The following is a 19,762-nucleotide window of genomic DNA, read 5'->3' as shown; positions in this document are numbered from 1 at the left end:
GTACTGCCAGAAGCTTCCTTAAGGTTTGATACATTCTCTGCCAGGTAAAGTCATTTGCTGCTTCATTTTTAGTGAAAGAATGCTCTAAACAACCCAGAAACCTCTACTCACAATTTCTAACTGTTTTAAAAAACAGCAATGCAAAATAATTTGCTGTTGTCTAACAGAATAACTAGAACAATACGTAACTGAATGCAGACAGGGCTCTTAACACGGTGTTTGTTTATGCAGTGTAATTGTCCTCCATCTTGCTGAGAAGCAGAAAACTGCCATGCCCTGCCCTCTGCCCCAAGACTCTTCAGGTTGGTACCACCATTCACTCAGTGCAGTGGTGTCGGCATTAATCTGCGGTGTGCAGGCATACTACGTCAGCTGAAAATAACTTGGGAATTGCTACAGAGTAGTATGGATATATATCTCCCAGTACACTATCCTGGGGGAAAGGAGAAAGGAGAAAGGAGGAGGAGGAGGAGGAGGAGTGGTAAGAAACGGTATTAGACACAGAATCTTGTTTGTATACATTAACAGCACAGTGATGGTGAATAAAGAGAAATTTATCACCAAAGACGGTAAAAGGATTTTTTTTTTCCTTGCTCTGGAAACATTTTCCAATTAAATGGGCCAAATTGTTATGGATATCAGACACAAGTACATCCTTGCATATGCAATAAATTTTGATTTAAAATCACCCAATAACAGTCTCTGTGAAAACAGGAAATAAAACTTCAGTAGGACTGACACCTCTGCTCTTTCGCAGTATTTCAGAGTGACAGACAAGAACTTGCCTTCAAGACCTCCTGTTGTTTGTTAAGTGTGTACCAGCTCTTCGTCAAGACTTGTTGCGCTTGCCAATCACCCATCTTTATCCACCTCAGGGTTATACAGTAAGAGCTTCGCTATCAGTTAAGAATTGGTGAATACAGTTGCTGCTTGCTTTGTTTGGAAGTCACTTTAACTAATCACTTTGATTAAATTACAGTCAAAGTACTAAATGCAAAGCTTTGCCAAGACGAGAGCCCAAGAGGAGCCAATATATTATGTGGAATAGCACTATCTTTGCAATTGCATCTCTGGCACACAGGGAGATGGGAGAGAAAAGGAAGGGTACTGGTATTTTAGTACTCACAAGACATCCCTCTCTATTCTTAAATAATTGTATTATACACAGAAAATTAGCCACATCCTATGAATCATTATCATACTAACTAATCAGAAACTTTATACAGTAATTTCCTCCACCCCTAGGCCAATAAAAAAACCCCAACAGGAGCTAATCAGCTCTGAATACAAGACAAAAAGAGATGGAAATGTTTCTAAATGAGTGCAGGGTGGGGAAACCATTCTAACTTTCTACCATGTTGGAGCTTTGATTTTTTTTGTTTTTATTAATTAGTATTATGAAACCATAGTCACCAAAACAGTAGATTCCCTGTGGACTTTGTCCCTAATTAAACAATGACGACTTACAAGCTAAAACTGAAATGAATCAACAGTTACCCTCTATCACATATATCACTTAAGAATAAAAGTAACTTAGATATACATTTTGCTGTATACAATTTCATTGTTCAGTCTTGGTGTAAAAAGTACCAAACCAAGGATATAAATAAAAATCCTTCCTTCCCAAAGAGCTCTACACTGATCAGATGTAAACTGACTCAAAGCAAAAAAACCTGCTTGCTCCTAGAAAAGTCCAAAGGAAGCATCTTTCTCTTTTCCCAGCAGCATAAAAAGACATCCCAAAGCAAATAAGGAACAAACCACAAGCTAACATATACAGCCATTAAATAAGTGATCTACGGAAGGGAAGAAAAAGAAACATATACTGAGCCCATTCCAGGGAAAAAGGAAATGTCTCAATAAAAAATGACATAAACCAAAACCAATAACACACACAAACAATCAGGCAGAGCTTGCCCATGCATGGAACTGCTCTCATCAACTCTTGCAGATTCCTGTTCCTCCCTCTACTGAACCTTGCTTCTCACTTTACAGTGCCTTGCTCCTGCTCAGCTCAAACTATGGCTTCTAAAAGAAAACTCTCCTGAGATGGACAAGACCTTTGTTTTCAAGAATAACACAATTTCTAAGCTCATATTTACATTAAAAGTTCAATTCAACTTCTTTCAAGGACATCAGATCTCTATTTTGTCCTTATTTGTTTTATTGCATGAAAAAAAAAGTGCATTCCTTAGGTAAAATTAGATACTACTGCACTTTCTTGAGTCATGTTAGCTCTGCAGATAGCAATGATAAGAATTTATCAGTTTTTAAGAACTCGATAATCTGAGAGACCAGAAAACTTATTTGCAGAGATTTCACATTTTTAAAAAGTCTCCAATTAAAAAAAAAAATTTAAAAAATCTAAAATGGAATTGAACTTCTTAATTTTTTTTTCTTAAGTACCCCTTCAAAAAGATGTATACCAATGTATCTAACTCTTAAATTACCTAGTCTTCACGTTAGAGCATTACGCTGAACGTACTAAGTTTGAACATAGGAGAGCTCCCTGGCACGCCTCATCTGGGAGTGACATTGTCACTGACAGCCTTTCAGTTCACTCTACGTTTATTGGTTGCAGGAACCAGCGTGACGGAAACTAGGGTAAAGGGTGAGAGTTATTCCCTTCTACAAGTTCTCCGAACTTTTACGATGTGAACGGGTCATGGGTGGTTAGAACAACAAAACATCATGGCTTCTGGGCAGAAGTGCTCAGTATCACAGGATTAGTGGCTGCAACAACATCTAAGTTAGAAGCAAACTGAGGTCAATTTCCAGGATTGTAAAAGTAAAACGATGGAGGGACATTGTCAAACAAGGAAAATGCACTTTCCTGCTTAAGATAAAAAGCAAAATCTTGCTTAGTTTCCTAAATCTATGTAAGGATGCTGAATTTATTGTACACTAAAAGCAGCAGAATAAGTCATTACCTGGCTGGATATAAAGCCTTCTTGTCCTTGAAAAGTTCACTTGCTTCCAGTTTTTCTTCATATATAAGCTTCTGCTGATCTGTGAACTGGTCTCTGTACTTTTTACACTACAAAACATGACAGATTAAACAAACAAAAAAATTCTCCTTCCAAATCTGATTTGAAGCAGCAGCAACACAGACTAATGTTTGCTTATTGCTCAAGATGCACATTCTTTGTATACTTCTGAAGTGACTCAGCTCCATCCTACATGCCACTGTAGCACAGTAACAAACAGCAGAGGTGTTTTTCTCCTCATCCATTCTAGATACTTCTGAATTACACCAAAACCAGTATCTAAAACATCTCATTTAAGCATGTCGCATTTGAACATGAGCTTAATCTATCAGATACCAGTCACTGGAAGACTGCTAAAAAGGTTCACAGAAACATATGTATAGTTCCATGATTGTGGAAGTTTACGTAAGCAGAGAAACAACAAAACACAGCTGAGAGGATGAATTTTGCAGGCTCAGAAAGAAAAACTGTTCCTTGACAAGTCACAGAAAACATAGCCCACAAGATCAGTAAAACGTCTCATCAGCACTTAGACAGATTCTCGCCGTTCTCTCCATCCAGAGATCCAAACCAAATTTCAGCTAACCACAGTTCATGAGTAAAAAATTCCACCCAGTACTTCCAATGTTGGTCTAAGAGCTAGTCCCAGTCCTGGCCATGGACACAAGTATTATAAGCTAACAATTAACAGGCAACAGGCATACTGCTTTAGTATTAAGTTAAAAGCTGATGGCAGGAAGCAATCCTCTCTGCCTAGCTCCAGAAAGGAGTAGGCAGGATAGTTATACCCCTTGCAGGCCAAAGACAATGATCAAAAGACATACTTCTTCCAAAGAAATAAAATGATCCCGGCTGGAACAGGAAGAAATACATCCTAAAAATACGCTCTTCATGAACACTACTGAAAATCATGTGATGAAGTTCTGTACAGACTGGACCAGAATGTGTCCTACCCTCCACAAATGGAAAATCCTCTTTAATTCCTTGTGAGTTGAATCCAAGAATAGGTAAGGTCTTGCTGGCCAGTTTTTATCTATTGGTGATAAAGAAGGCATCTTATTCTTCATTTCCAGGAAGTATTTTTGCATCTGTGATAAAATTGAAGCAAGATGTTTTATTAATGTTCCCATACCAGAGTTATTGAAATAAGCAAGGAAAAGCAGATGCTCTATGATTAAAAGCACAGTTACCATACTGCAACTCTCAGTTTTAATAAACCTGAATATGGATTTAAAAAGCCAAATATAGAGAGAAATGCAGATTTAGGTATCACACAAGTGTGGCAAATGCTTAGTTAGAGCCATTCTCACACCTCCAAAACACTATTACTATCCTTTCTTTACCACATCAGAATATTTAAGTTGTCAATTTTCCATATGCTTAGCGTGGACGTTTCCTTACAAAGACTATCAAGGCCATAATACAGCTGTTACTTTTGCTAGAAAACAAAAATTTAAAACACAGAAAATGTACATGTGCTTTGTATGGATATATACATACAAGTCTCTGAAGGGTAAATTCATAAATTTTTCTTCCAGCATTGGCTCTGAAGAATTTCCTGTACTCTCTACGGACCTGAAAAGTTAAACAAACCCTCACAGTGAATACAAAGAATGAATTTGTTTCCACAGGTACTCTTTTATAAAGCTCTATGACAGAAAATACTAAAAAAGCATACTAACATGCAAAGTGTTCCCTGGAATAGGAACATGAACTGGGTACATTTAAAATATATGAGCCAGACTGTGGACCAAGCGGTCAGAAAGTTACCTCAGATGACCTGAGTACAGTCATTTGCAAATTTAACACAGACTTCTAAATACTCTCCTCTGAAAAGGCAAGATACTCAAATATTGTTGAATTCACAGCACGAATCCATCTTCACAGGCTTTTGCAAAAAATTGGACTGGAAATAGTAAGGTATCATCAGTAACACATATTTTATTGTGTCTGAAGCAACACTGAACTGATATTACACAGTTAACTGATGAACTGTTTCTGATTTTTCCCCTTTAAGATTCCTAATACACAGAGTTTACTATAATAAAAAAGTGATTTTTTTTTTTTTTCAGAGCAGACTTATACATGTCTTTTCACACAAGCAGTCTTCATTCCAAAAGGAAAATAAGTTTTTGGTATTTGATAAGAGCAGAGAATCAACACAAAGGTTCTTAATGTCAGCAAGCTTGATATTTGCTCCTAAAATTTATATTTAAAAAAAAAAAAAAAGTAATCAAGAACCATTTTTGCAGGTGATACTAATTTTTTATATGCGCTTGTAAATGCAAGTTTCAGAGTACTTGTTTTGCCCTTGATATTTCTCTCTGTGCTAATTAGCATAGTACCTAAACTCTCCCCCTCAGAAAACCCAATCTGAGAGAGAGCACAACTGGTCTGCAGTTGTATGGAAGCCCAGGCTCACGTCAAGTTAGCTGAAACATCTCTCAACTTCTTTCAAACTTTGGCACAGCCTGCAACACACCTGTTAAAAGTTTTGAGCAAAAACCAGGGAAAACATCATGGCTTTGCATAATTTACCCCAGAGCAAATTTACTGGTTTTAGCTAACTCGTTATGTGTTGCTGAGTTCACTGTAACCAGAAAATAAAGGGAAACCCATAGAGGAAAAACCCACATCAACTTACAAGAAAAAGTTTGTTTGGCTTATCCTGGCACACCTTCTGCCCCATACTGAGTGTTGTTCATTTTAAGATAAACCAACATTTTGAAAGCAAGAATCTGTCACCATTCCAGAATTAAAAAACCCCCACAGATAAATGGGCATTCAGCTGCCTTCATTCTAAGCAAATATAGCACATAATTTTTTCCTCCTCACTTTGTAAGAAAAATTATTAGAGTTCTTATTCACTGATTTTCTGTAAGGTTTAGTGCTCTATATTAGTGTACATCCTTTATTTATTATTCAGGGATGGAAATCAACACACTCAAAGCCACTCCAACCACAATCATCCCCAAATCTCACCACATTCTCATAGACTCTCTTTAATAATGTTGCTTTGTGTTATTCTTTGTGAGCTGCAAGGTGTGCAAATTAATTTGGAACAAAGGGACTAATATACACCCACACATCCTATTGGCGCTGCAGGGAAGCTGCAAAGCAAGCACTGAGAAATGCAAGCTGTTCCAGAAAAGCCTAAATCTGGGAAGTACCACAAATGCTATTAAAATCTACTTATCATACAATCAAAAAAAAAAAAGAAAAAAGACAGACTCAAGAATTAATGATTTAATCTTGATCACTTTTATCAACTTTAAATCTTCACCTCCATATGCCATGGGTGAAAATACTTTGCCATCAGACAAATGAGGATTGCCTGTGGTAACAGTGATATATTGGAATCACAGACTCTGTTCTTATTCAGAAAAATCTGCGTATTTCAGGTGAGATGGAAGTGCCACTTACACTATTTAAAAAATACATTGAAAAACCACACCACAGACAGGCAGAAACATATTCCTGCTGTAATGTGCCTTAAAGGTTTTGGATTCATCAGTTTTCATTTAAATGCCACTGTTTGATATAAAACAGCCTCTGAGTTCTCAGGAGGGACATATTCTTGGTTTAAAATCATAAAAACAGACCCACTTTGGCAGTAGTTACCTAAAGTGTGATTCTGATCTGCAGAACGACTTCTTAAAATGGCTCCTTTGCATTTCCAGCTCTGGTTTCCATGTATGTATTGTAACGGATTTTTTTTATATACATAATATACATTAATTATATATAATTATATGTTTTGTAACTATTTTTCCCCACTTCATCATTGTTAGAATAAGTATGAGAATAAGAAAGCTGGGCTTTACTCTGCATTATCAAGCAAATCGTTCCCTTTTATACTTCTGTAGTCTACAATATGCCCTATTAACAAAAGTGACACCCAGCCAAACAAAACTGATTCAGATTTCTGCAATTCTTCAGGACTGTATCTGTAAAACTGTTTGAAAACTGTGTTACGTAAATCGTTTGGGCACAGATCTGAAACATCTCAAGATGCCATTTTCATAGTCTATTTACAGAGCAGAACTACATTTTTCCAGATTACAAATGTGTTTTCTTTTGCCAACCAGTCCTTGAAAGCAAGGGACAGAAAACAAGACTCTTGTACATCTCAGTTTTTCTGGGAATTCATGGCTGCCACCAGCCATAGGTAACTGTATGCAGTGCCATGCCCTAAAAAAGCTTGATGGAAGCAACAGGACGTTATCATTGGCTTTATGCCGTGCCCTCGACACTGGGGTCGAGGGTCTAACGTGAGCAGCAGAGTCAAACAGCTCCGCCCTACTTCCCATTCAAACAAGCAGAGGTCACAATAAGAAAATACATCCTTGTAATCTTTCTGGATAGGATCTTTGCCAACGCAGGTCAGGTTTTTAAGTCAACAGCTGTAATAGAGTCCCTTTAATCTGACATTTGTCTTTCACTTGAAAACTGAAATTCCTGATATGACAAAAAACACCTCACGCCTAAATATTGCTGTAAATGAGGCATTTTCAGCTTATGAATTTTTCAGTAAAGTCCATGACAAAATTAAGCAATGTAATTCTGTGTAAAAATCATCCCTACCAGTGAGCCCACGTAACTGCTTGTTTATTAACTGTTAGTAAGATAGTAAGATAAAGCCCACGCTTTACTGAGTTCATGTTGACAGATGGGAGTGTTTGAGAAAGTACCTTCAGTCCAAGCCAGTAAGCCCAAATGACTGCAACAGCATGCTTACGCCTAGCCTCCTCCTTCAAGCGTTTCAATTCCCTTCGAGCCTAAAAGGTTTAGATAGTGAACAAAAGAGACAGCCCGATGCAGATAGCACAACGACCAGGAAAAGGCTTCTCCCAAATAGAACAGCCAACTTACAATCAAGATACAGAAAGATGGAAGAACAGCGTTTAACCTTTAAAACCCAACGTGTCAGCGTGAATTGGTATGAAGCAACACAGGAGGTCAAAAAAGCCTCCACTGCTGCTTAAGTGGCACGTACAGATAAGAATTTTGTCAGCCCCGTTATTCACTATCAGTGTTTCCACCTTCTCTTCAGTGCACACCTCGCAATCTGTGGTAAGTATCTTGTAACTTGATTCTAATGGAGAACTTTGCCTGCAGTTGCATCATCAAAATGGCACGTATAAAAATCAAGACTTACTAAAATCTCACTATCTACTTCTTTCACTGGCAAGTGCCTGGGCAGAATAGAATCAACTCTCAAACTATGTATGTAATGATGAATTACCGACACTGTATTGAGGGCTTTTATTCTGGAGATTATTTTTTATTTTGATCTTTATGTACTTAAAAAAAATTTCTCCAGCCTGGTATTATGTCTGTCTTTATGGAATGAAGGGGTAAAGCCCCCAAACCTAGTGCCTTCCTCATGTACAAAGACATCAGCACCTACCTACATTTCATCAGTCATTCCCATTTTAGGAAAGCAATTTGCAAAGTATTCTAAACACAAAGGCATGTGTGGGCAACTTAACAGAATCGCACATTTTCGGAGATACCAGTACATTTGTTATTCAGTTATCTGACGATAAAAGTCAAGTAAAACGAAGAGTTCCAGTATTATAGGATCACTCACAGCAGCTCTAGCCACATATCTGCAGTTGTCAAGTTATATGTTGTCAAACAGACTTGTGCAACAGCAGTTCCAGCTTGTGCCAGTTACACTTTTCTGATGTAGCTAGAAAGGTTAATTTCTGTTAGATGTAGGCTCTCAAAGAATATGTTTTCAGTCATCCGCTTGGAACAAAAGCTCCTACTATACAGCAGTGTAAAAACAAGGACTCTGCAAAGCTAAGTATTTGTCTGTCTTGTGAACGGGAAGGAAACTGAGTACTTGAGTTCCATAGCTTTTTTTTTTTTTTTTTTAAATTGGTAAAGCAAGCACTCTCTGATGATAACTTTCAGAAACTTTTGTTTTAAACATTCCCCTGGGAAAAGATAAAACAACACACCAATGACAAGTTTTATCTCTTATCAGATACTGCAATTCCTTTTTTTAATCTTAATTCAGTTCAGATTATTATCTTTAGATATATATATTTTTATATTTAGATTATTTATATTTAAGGAATAAGGAGGCAGTTTTTAATGAAGTTTCTTCCTATGAGTCAATTGATAAAAATAACTACTAAAACATGTTAAAAATTAACCAAATCTACTATAATATTTAAATGAGGAGCTCTAACACAGTTAACACTATTGCATCCACTTTCTGGACATGTCCTTTTTAATTCTAAAGAACATCTTAAACCTAGGAAAGTAAATATCACTTCTGCAGGACTGAGCAATTTTTTTGGTGAAAGGAACTCTGGTTAAAAATAAAATAAATTATCAATGTATTGCATTTAAACAAATGTAGAGGAAACAGTGCATCTGTCAAATTACATAGCTACCTAAATATCAAGCTAAAACTGAAAAGTTCCAAAGTCGCTCTAGTATGACGGAAATTCTGTACATATTTGTTTGGATTCCCAGGGCTGCCATTTCATTAGATTTCTAATAGATTTATATCAGAATAGCAAAGGTCAAACTCAGCATTATACTCCAGATGTAATTTGAGCACATTTCTCCCATCTAGTTGACAAGGTGTTCTGACAACACCACCCCCCCCCCCCCACCAAAATAATAACTGGAAAATGTTTTAAACTTAATATATTTACTGAATATGGTTTTCAACTAAATTACAAATTTATTAATTGAAACCAGTACATTTTTGGCCTCTAGCGAACAGCATTTCAAATGTTCACATAACCCACAATTGCAGGCTGGGGATTAGCAAGAATCTTTCAGTGGGACTTTGCTTCTGAAAACAAACAGCTGATGCTGGAATTCCTGGGATTTTTCTAGGGCTGTAAGTTTAAAATTGCAAACTAACATGATTTTCTGCTAAAAGATCAGGTCATAAAACCGTGCTTTACTTGTACTTACTGAAATTTTCTTACTGGTTCAAATCACAACCAGAAAATCAATTAAAACTAGAATTTAGTAAAACCTAATAGCATTGGTTTGAACTTGTAAATAAAGACTGTCCAGGGTGCAGAATATACAGCCTGGTAAAAATCTCAATTGGATCACTAATAGTGTCACTGAAAGCACTTGGGGGGGGGGGGGGGGGGAACCCACACACCAGAAAACCCCAACCTTATCTCCCCCTGCAAACCATGCTTTGCATTTTTAGATGCAGTTAAATGCATTGCCTAATTTGAGAATACTGTCTCTAGTCATCTTTAATCTAGTCTAATGGCTTGTTAGTGCAAATCACTACTTGGTTGCCATGCAAAGAATTTCCTACTCTACAAAAAACTGACATACAGAATGTTGTCAGATTTATTAAGTGTGGCATGAATGGAAATGGAAGGAATCAATGATCATGCTCTATTATTTTAGAGTCAATTGTATTAGTCATTAATTTGCACTATTTACTACTGATTAAACGTTGATATTGTTGGGTAATGAAGGGGAGCATGTGATATGTGCATGAAGTACCTTATATCCAAGCCAGTAAGCCCAAATAACAGCAATAGCATGTTTATTTCTAGCCTCCTCCTTCAGTCGTCTCAGTTCCCTTCGCGCCTGTGATGCATTTGAAAATGGGATATAGAAAAGCTTAGGAAAGAAAAGGTTACTGCAAGTTCCCAATGGTGCAAGAAAGAAAGAAAGAAACCAGTCACTACAAACAGCAAATATTAAAGCGTGTCCCAGCTTCCCAGACTGCACCAGCTAAAACATGTTAGCAGCAAAGAGAAAAAAAACCCAAAACAAAACAGCAGTTTAAGGCACTGAAAATATTCCCAGATAACTTTATTCTGAAGGGCCTTCTTCATTCTATGTAGAGACAATTAAGTGCACAATTTGTTGCCATCTTCTTACCTGGGTACCATGCCAGTAAGCGGCAATTATTGTGGCAGCCTCATTACAACGCTTCTGATGCTTAAGTTCCCGAAGAAGTTTCCGAGCCTGTGAACAATTGAAAATATTATTTTATTCCAAAAAATAACCATAATTTCTTAATGATTTTAAACTAAGGCATTGCAACCTATAAATCCAGGCAAAATGAAAAAACAATGCCTCCAAATCCCCAAGCAAATAAATTCATAAATGCTATGCAGGCTAACATTTGATGTTCTAGGGAAGATTCTGTGCACAAGGGAGAGCTTGGGACTGGCAGTTCAGGGGATCTTAGTTCAACGTTCATTTTTCTCCCAGATTTGCTGCTTCACCTGAGGTATGTATATGTTTGTGTGTACAATGGCAACAATACTTTTCCTCCACACAGTATGTGTCTTATCCATTTAGACTGCAATAAAGAATAAATCACAAGTAAATTGCCAGGCTTTAGATCACACTAAAGGCTGCTGTCATACCAGGCTTTTATCCGTGGCAGTGCTACCACAAAAGAGCATGCTCTCCAATGACAAACAGAAAACCATAACTCAAGGCGAGATGATGCTTTTACCCAATTTTCTTCAAATAATCCTCATGGGAAAAGACAGTACATCAATAATTAGACTGAAAGGATATTTTTAACTCATTTAAACAAAATAATAAGGACAAAGTAAAAAAAAAATCACAAAAAATAGTAAAATCAAATTATGCTAGCCTATTGCTGGCAAACTTTAAAACCTTCTGGGCAGGAGAGGGCTGCTAACACCTATAGCTAGTAACTGCAGCCCCTTCCTTCACTGTCTGACAGGAAGGGAACTGACTCCAGAATTAAAGGCAGTTCTCTCTTCCCTAAATAGAGGAGAAAGGCACATTTAGTGGGGTGGAGAAAGGTTAATAAGAAAACAAGGAGCCCAGGGACATTTTTTCTGAAGCTAGACAGCAGTAGTTGCTTTAAGCACTGTGGATGCTTTCATTGAGCCATTAACCTAATTTTTACCTCTTATTACAGAATCACCCCTGAAGTCTCTACTATGGCTGCAGGATTATCCCTTCACAAAGTACAAACCTCTCAGAAGAAACAAAGTTGTAGCAAACCGAGGCAGAGGACAAGCAAACAGTGATAATGTACTTGCTCAACACAAGTTGAGTACAGTACACTTTCACCCCTCTGCTTAGCACACGGAGAATTGAAGACTTAACCCAAGTATCATACTGCCCAGGTGACCCAAACTCTTTATTTTAAGCCTGCTTTCAATTTTGTTCATTCTTTGAGAATCCTGTTAACCGTAAAATAACTGCCGACCACAACTTACTTCTTCCAAATCCGTCCAACGTTACAGTTTTCATAAGCCCAGTGACAGAGTCCTGGACCATCCTGCTCTGGAGCTGCCAGGCTGCCTGGTTAGCACGTACCTAGGTCTGCTCTGAACACCAGACTCGCTCATTCATACTCCAGCCCACATAAAGAGGGCACCTCTCTGCAAATTCTCTGGCAGAAGACGGCCCAAGGATAACCCAGCAGTTTAGTGTGGTCCCAGCCTTCCACTTGCACCATTTGCGGGGATTTATAGCCCAGGCTACATGCAGATATCCCAAACTCACCTCTTCCACGGCAAACATGAGCATTTAACAACAGCTACGGCACAGCCACAGCTCAATGGACAGAAGGCATGAAAGTTGGGAGGCTCAGTGCCCTTGGAGTGTATTTTCTGACCTGCTCCCTACCTCACGATGCACACATAGCCACAGTGACGGGAAACTCACCTTCCATCCTCTGATGTAAGACTGTACTATAATAGCCGAACTCTTTATCTTCTGATACTTTTTTTGTTGCTGTATTGGAAATAAATGTGATGCTTAGAACAGAATATTGCAACTGTAAAGTATTGCATAATAAAATTTTCATTACTAACATTTGAAAATATGATTAAGGATACAAGCATTAAATGTAAAAAGTGAACAATTTTTGATCAAGCACATCAGAGTGTAGATTCTGTGTTCAACTCAAGGGGAAATAAAGCACATCAACAATGCTGCATGGACAATGTCACTCTCTGTTTACAGAAACACTAAGTTCATGGTCAGCAGCACAAAAGTGACACGGATTAAATACTAACAGTAACAGCTTTATTTGTCTTTCCCACCAACAGAGTAGCATACAAACCATCACAAATGCTCAGGTTTGTTGGCTAAGCTTTTTACCATCTTTTCATAATACTTGCGCTGTTTCTATTACCCACAATCCCCTTCTAATACCAAATGCTGATGATAACTTAGGAACAGGAAAAAAGAAAACCCATGGATTCCTGAATGACATGCTGGAATCTTATCCAAGTATGCCAGTTTGAACAATAAATTTCCTGGACAGCAGAGCATTTTCCTCCTAAAAAGCTCAGTTCTCCAGTAGACCAGTGGTTAGTATAATACTAAGTGAACAACAGTTGACAGACTTTGCGACAAGGCTTTTAGACTTCACACTCAGCCAACTCAGTTGCAGTGAACATCTCTGCGAGCAAGCTAGAGAGAATGCCCTCTAGGCCACATTCATGCCATGACTGACATCCGTCATGCTTTGCAAGGGAACAGACAGGCAAGTGTCTGCAGATCCTTTAGCCAAGCCTCCAGCACAAAGAGTTGTCAAAAAGCTTTGTTCATGCAAGGGATTCCTTATGAAGCCTTCCAAATCACACTGCATTAACAGTTATTTTGGGTTGGGAGAATGGTGCCCTCCATCTACATGAAGAGGCTGAGGAAATCTCTCTATCGTCACCCGTAAGTAATTCTGAGGGTCTTGCTATGACTTCATCCTGCATTCAAAGACAACTGCTACCATGTCTCACCAATAAAGGTATACAGTTAAGAAATCAATGATGTGAACTTGGTCACGTATTTGTTTTCATTTCTTTACATTAAAAGTTGTGCCAATCTAGCTGTGGTAACTCCATTTTTATTTCATTAAGATTGTATGAGATCATGATGAAGCCGTATGGGCACAATGCAATTCTGTAAAGATGCTGTTTGTAGAAACGGTGCATTCAATCACAGAAGTTCAGCGAGAGGGGTTTTTACAGTAAAAGACCACTTATTCATACTTTTCCAAATGATCTATACTTCTCTCTAATTATCCACGATAACTGAACCAAACACTAATGGCTTTCAAGATGATAAACAGAAGTGCTTGTCTACTGAAAAAGAGTGATTGTCAATTCTGCAACTTGCACTTTAAGATGATGCTTTCTTTCTGTATGATACATTTTATCAAGCTTTCCGATAGGCACACAATAACGAAATGCAGCTGAGATGTTTAAGAATTGTTTTAAAACTCAAAAACAATAAATCTTTTTTTATCATAAGTCAATGTTATTTACTAAGTGATGAAAAGACATGAGAGAGTCATATTACAGTACTGTTCCGTTCATGATACAGAATACCCAATCTACAGATTTGAAACTATTTTAGAACTGTATCGACAACAATACTGAACTACGACTCTTCTGAGCTATAATTAAAATAGATCCCTGCGATCCTCCCAAGCAGCATTCTTGAGGCTCAGATACAAAGGTTCCAAATAAGGCAAACATACAAAAAGCCTTAGGAATGACTGAATTCCACATGTATATTACTGAACATTTTTTACACATTAACCATATGTTTTGAAAGCTCTGTAAGGGCCAGGCAGCACAGCATTTTAGCTGAATGAAAAAGACTCTTCCCAACTGGGCCACAAAATCCTAAAGGACTCTGGTGAGCTTTTTAATTATTTAAGCACAAGCACAATGTAAACACTTAATAGTGGTCTACAGAAAACTAAATTTTCTTTATTCACATTATTGGTACTTAAACACTAACATAAAATCGATTTTTTTCAATATTTCTCCACACATATCAAGGAAAAATATCGTATGAAGTTTCTATCAAATATCACATCAAGGTTATATGAAAATATGTATTAAACAATGAAAAGAACCCCCCATTTAGTAAAGGATAGTGTCTTACTGCATATCTCCTGTACCAGGAAGCAATCACAATCTGGCTTTTTTTCATTAACAAGAAGCGCATGCGGCACTTCCAACCTCTATAAATCTTCTCAATGAGAGTAGCCAAGTCCTCCAACCGCTGCTTTCTCAGATCTTCTAGTTTGAAGAGCTGGGGGTGTGAAGTTTTTTAGGGTTTTATTTGACATTGGAAGAAAAACAGCAGGGGAGAAGAGACCAGAAAAAACCCTATAAGCACAGCTATTGTAAGAGGAATCTCTCCTTTATTCAAGTCCCCCTTCAGACACCTTTTGGTTTATTCACCTCCAGAGCTATAGGCAGATACATCAACAAGGTTTGTGGCAGACACACTGTCACAAGTCCGTGCACAGAAGTTACATTAAATTCAGGCTGACAGCTATTGTGTAGAGTCTTGATTCACACCAATTTTAACAGGTCTAACACTAAAAAGTGCCTTTTTAAATGCTGTATTACACAGCAATATATCAAAGCACTGTATCTAGAAAAATCTGTAGTAACCACCTAGTGAATTATGCAGTTCATAACAGGCTATCCTCATGAAAGATGGCTTGATTTTGCAGAAGACATTTCTCACTTACTGTTCTTGGGTTGCGGATGAATATCTTTGATCTACCAAATGAAAATTCTTCTTCGGGGATTTCCAATTCATTAAACAGTACCTCTACTCCAGCCCTAATAAGAAGTGAACGAGTTTAACAAACAGGACCCGCAGCTCTAAAACTTCTTAGTTTACATATTCACAGATTAATTTATGGAAAGTATATGAAAGCATATTTTAAATTCTTAAATAGCACTTGACATAAGAAGATTGAAAACCTAACTCATTTACTCAATGGTTATTTAGCTAAAGGCAAGAATAATCACTGTAAAGATTAAAAATAATTTGATGAAAAAAGAGCAATTCTACTTAACAGCATCAGCAACGGCCTATTTTTTCCTCTTACGTCTATAATGATTTTACTTAAACAAAAAAAAGAAACTAAAAAGGGCTCTCACACTAACGTCAAAATGTGGAACAAAGATTGATGAGTTTGACAAATGCTAATGTTCCACATTCTACCAACTGCATTTTATAAATGTCAACAAAGAAGAAAAGACAGCAATTGCCCAGATCTTTGTGATGATTGTAACAATGCTACCGTTATCAATACTGCACTTCTACCATTATCTTGATAACCTAAAGATTTAAATTGTAGCTAAAGATATTAATCTATTATGAAAGAAATTTAAATCATGCTATTGGTGGCCATGTGTAAAAAGAATTAAGAGAAGCTCATTCGCCTACCCAAGACGTTATCTTTAAAAATACATGTGAATCCTATGCAATTTAAAATTATATATTTAATACAATTGATTTGCAAGAGTTATTATCTCATAGTTGTTCACCAATCATTATGTAAAATTATTCCTGAAAGGACAGAGGAAGTTCACATGACTGTCTTCAAAGAATTGGGTGTTCATACACTTTGAAAGTTGGTTATTAAAGATAAGCGTCCTCCTGATCATTCCAGACCTCTTAGTCATTTTTATTCCACTCCAGTATTTCTCTCTCTCTCTCTCTCTCTCCCTTTCTTTCAGGCCCAAATCAGTAAAGGCTACAATATATTCTAGAAACTATGTGCTCTCCTTGCTCACATGCAAATCTTTTCCATTAAGTGGACTAGTTCATCACTAAAGTAATCTCCTTTGCCAAGGAACTGTAATTTTTAGCCTACTGAAAAGTATAGGTTTCCCAGTGAATGAACGCATCCAAAATCTGGAACGAGATGCTAAGGAGCAACATACAGGTAAAACACTTGAGCCACACTGGCCTACTTTTTAATTTACTTCTAAAATACTTTAGAGCTCATTAAATTAAAAAAAAAAAAAAACACTTAAAAAAATCAGAACATGTGGAAGATAATAATTTCAATCATTGGAACAGGACAGGTAAGAATACTGATGTTTTCCTACCTGGCTGGCCCTCTCCAGTGGGGCCATGTCTGCTTACACAACATTTTGTACCTTTCCAGGCAAGGCTCGTACGCCTGCCTGAATGCGTAACCTGCCCTTCTGACCCGGACGTTCTCGAGAAGACCAAGGTAGCGGATCTGGTGGCACACCAGGGCATCATTGAAAATGTGTGCAGCCTTTTTGTCATTTGGTTTGATGCATCTGGAAAGGGAAGCGAACAGGGACACTTGTTTGCAGCCCTGTACGTGTCAACAACAATTATTGTGAGTTTGAACCATAGATTTCAATAGTTTACCCTTGTATATAAAGATATTTTTTTTTAACTTCGCCAAACATAAATTCACCAAAGCTTTGCCACAGGGTAATTTACCTGATATAGTTTGGATTTTTTGTCTGAAGATTTTTCATCAGGGTAGCAACTGAAGCCTTGAACTGTGAACCTGCTGTTGGTGGTCTCTTTAGATTGATCTTAGCGGGGTTACCTTCTGGGAACAACGCTTTAATAAGAGAATGATTGGCCTTCCACATGGCCTGGGAGAGGTCACGGTACAGAAGATCATTATTTTTGTCAACGAATCCTTCCACCTGGTACATAACCTGAACAATACAGAAGAGTCTCATCAGAGCATGTTTTGAACTATAACATAGGCCAGTTCAAAACTGACCCAAGAAATTGATTTCTCCTTCTTTCTCACTATCCAAAACAAACAAAAGACATTTCAGCTCTCGTTTTAAACTTGACATTTGGAAGACTTTTTGTTGGATAAAATTTCTGCGAACACGCTACCTGAGAAACATGCATTTTCCTCACACTGCTAACAGTTCCTTGTGCTGATCAGTTCTGGTTTCTAAAATGAAAAAAAACTGTTCTTCTGTGACAACTCTGATACACCACCACTTGCCAATACTCCAAAACAATCTTTTTTTGGCTGACAAAAAGTTTTCTCCCTCTCTTTTGAATGACAACAGCAAAAATACCCTTTCCCTTCAAAGTACTAATGCTTATGTTATTTGCCTAACTAAAACAAGATATGAAATATCACCTCTTGATAGTGCAGCAGCAAGCAGCTATCTGTGCAGTCCTCAGGGGACTGTTATTTTAAAGGACTTTTACCAGGAAAACAGTCCAACAACAAGAAGCATGAATGCAAAGCTCTGACCTGCAGCTGGAGACCCAGGAGGCATCCAAGGGAACTTCATGTAGATATCAGATTGCTACTGGCTTTTTTAATTTTTAAGGGTAGGGAATTTAGTTTGATTAATTGTGACAAGTCATCCGGCTGGTAATACAGATTCTTCAGCTTCACGATTTCTCAGTTCTGTGTAGGTATGTACTATGTACACAGAATATTGAATAAAACTAATACTGACATAGCCATATTTTACACAACAGCAAGCGACTGGGAACTCAGGCAGCATTTTTCTTTGGAGTGCATGTTTCTGTTTCTGACAGGTGTGGTAAATGCCACCGCTGAAAAAACTGTTCATATGAACTTGCTTGTATTTCATAAAAGGAGAGTCAAACTTTTGTTGTCCAGTGATTAGATCACAATGTTCTCAGCTGAGGATGGAAAAACAACATTTGTCCCAAAATAGGAAGAATTCACTGATTGCTCTGCTGGGTAAATGAATGCCAGTAACAATCGAAGACCCTCACTGTCTGCTAAGACACAATCTGTTTGCAGTTTCTCAAAGTACCGGGGGTATTTTCAACTCGCTTTGACTTTTGACAACCAAAGAAATATCTAAGAATTAATCCGTGATAGATTATATCCAATTACAAAATCTTCTTGGCAAAAACATAACAAAGTTAACAAAGGGCTGCCTCAAAGGCTGAAAGTATGACATTTCCAGCACTATTTTGAATAAGCAAATTATTGAGCTATTCAAAATTGTAAGACTGAGAAAATGCTAAAAACTAGGGAAGTATTACACAGTTCTAGGAAAATGAAACACTTTCCAAATATTTTTTCCTCTGTGAAATTAACAGTGCAGCAGCTTCAAACAAGAGGTATAGTTTTAACCCCTACATTTACTTTTAATTTTTTTTAAAAATTGTCTTCTTTTTACAAAATTAATTATTTTGATTTTCATTAATAAAGTCATACTGAATTACACATCAAAAACTATCAGACTTGTATTTATTCATACTGCTTATGTTCTAAAAAGCAAACCATTTGCAAGTCCTCTGTATAGCTTTCTCTTCCATCTGTTTAAACACACAGACTGTCAAAATAAACTCAGTGCCTTCAAATGTACAAAACCTCCACTTTCTCATCAACATGACTGAGGACTTCAGCTAGTTCAGTTGCAAAAAACATGTTTTCCAAAATATCCTGCCTTCAAATATGTGTGAATTTCTGTCATTCTAAACAACGTTGTATTTCCAGAGACCTAGCAGCACAAGTAGTTCACCACCAAAGCACGTGGGACATCTTTCTCCTCTGATGAAAGGAGAACTGCTCTTGATTTCAGCTAGAGCAGCATGATCTCTGAAAACCTTCCAGCCCAAATCACAAATCTTAGGCTTAGGATGAAAATGATTAACACAGGTCTGGATTCTTTGATTAACTATTAACTCAAGCAATTCCTCTCCATTACTGTAACATCATTTAATGGACAAAGGAGCCTCCCCACGTACTCCCTTGCTTCACCAGGTACCTTGCCAGCGTAATGTTGAATCCTGAAGCAGCTGTGAGGCAAGGAGGTGTCATTGAGGAACCGGGAGCACTTGCTCATCCTGCTTTCAAAGTGCTGGTGAGTGGCACAGACTTGGTTCAGTTTTTCTAAAAAGGTGTCATCGGTAACAGTTCCTGGTCTCAGGCATTCTTCGTCTAGCATGGCCAGGATTCCAGTTTGGTTCTGAAGTTTCAAGACAAGAGGTTTAGTGTTTGTTTCCATCAC

At 37.5% G+C, this 19,762-nt stretch overlaps 1 protein-coding gene across 4 annotated transcripts in view; it reads right to left on the bottom strand.

Moving 5' to 3' along the window:
• The window catches only part of MYO1B (myosin IB), a 114,723-nt gene that overhangs the window by 8,595 nt on the left and 86,366 nt on the right, over positions 1–19,762 (bottom strand). Inside the window, exons 16-27 of one of the 4 annotated variants that reach the window (XM_052791739.1) lie at positions 19,520–19,720; positions 17,229–17,455; positions 16,859–17,059; positions 15,484–15,577; positions 14,886–15,035; positions 12,654–12,722; positions 10,875–10,961; positions 10,491–10,577; positions 7,679–7,765; positions 4,488–4,562; positions 3,941–4,075; positions 2,931–3,037 (exon numbers count right to left, since the gene is read on the bottom strand). In XM_052791739.1, coding sequence (XP_052647699.1) covers positions 2,931–3,037; positions 3,941–4,075; positions 4,488–4,562; positions 7,679–7,765; positions 10,491–10,577; positions 10,875–10,961; positions 12,654–12,722; positions 14,886–15,035; positions 15,484–15,577; positions 16,859–17,059; positions 17,229–17,455; positions 19,520–19,720 — 1,520 coding nt within the window. The remainder of the gene's footprint in view (positions 1–2,930; positions 3,038–3,940; positions 4,076–4,487; positions 4,563–7,678; positions 7,766–10,490; positions 10,578–10,874; positions 10,962–12,653; positions 12,723–14,885; positions 15,036–15,483; positions 15,578–16,858; positions 17,060–17,228; positions 17,456–19,519; positions 19,721–19,762) is intronic. The other 3 variants (XM_052791741.1, XM_052791740.1, XM_052791742.1) reach the window with 3 other exon arrangements.

The sequence above is a fragment of the Harpia harpyja genome, chromosome 7 (assembly GCF_026419915.1).
Source record: "Harpia harpyja isolate bHarHar1 chromosome 7, bHarHar1 primary haplotype, whole genome shotgun sequence".
NCBI classification, from domain to species: Eukaryota; Metazoa; Chordata; class Aves; order Accipitriformes; family Accipitridae; genus Harpia; species Harpia harpyja.
Note: the sequence above shows the minus strand (reverse complement) of the source record. Positions and strands in the feature narration are given on the sequence as shown.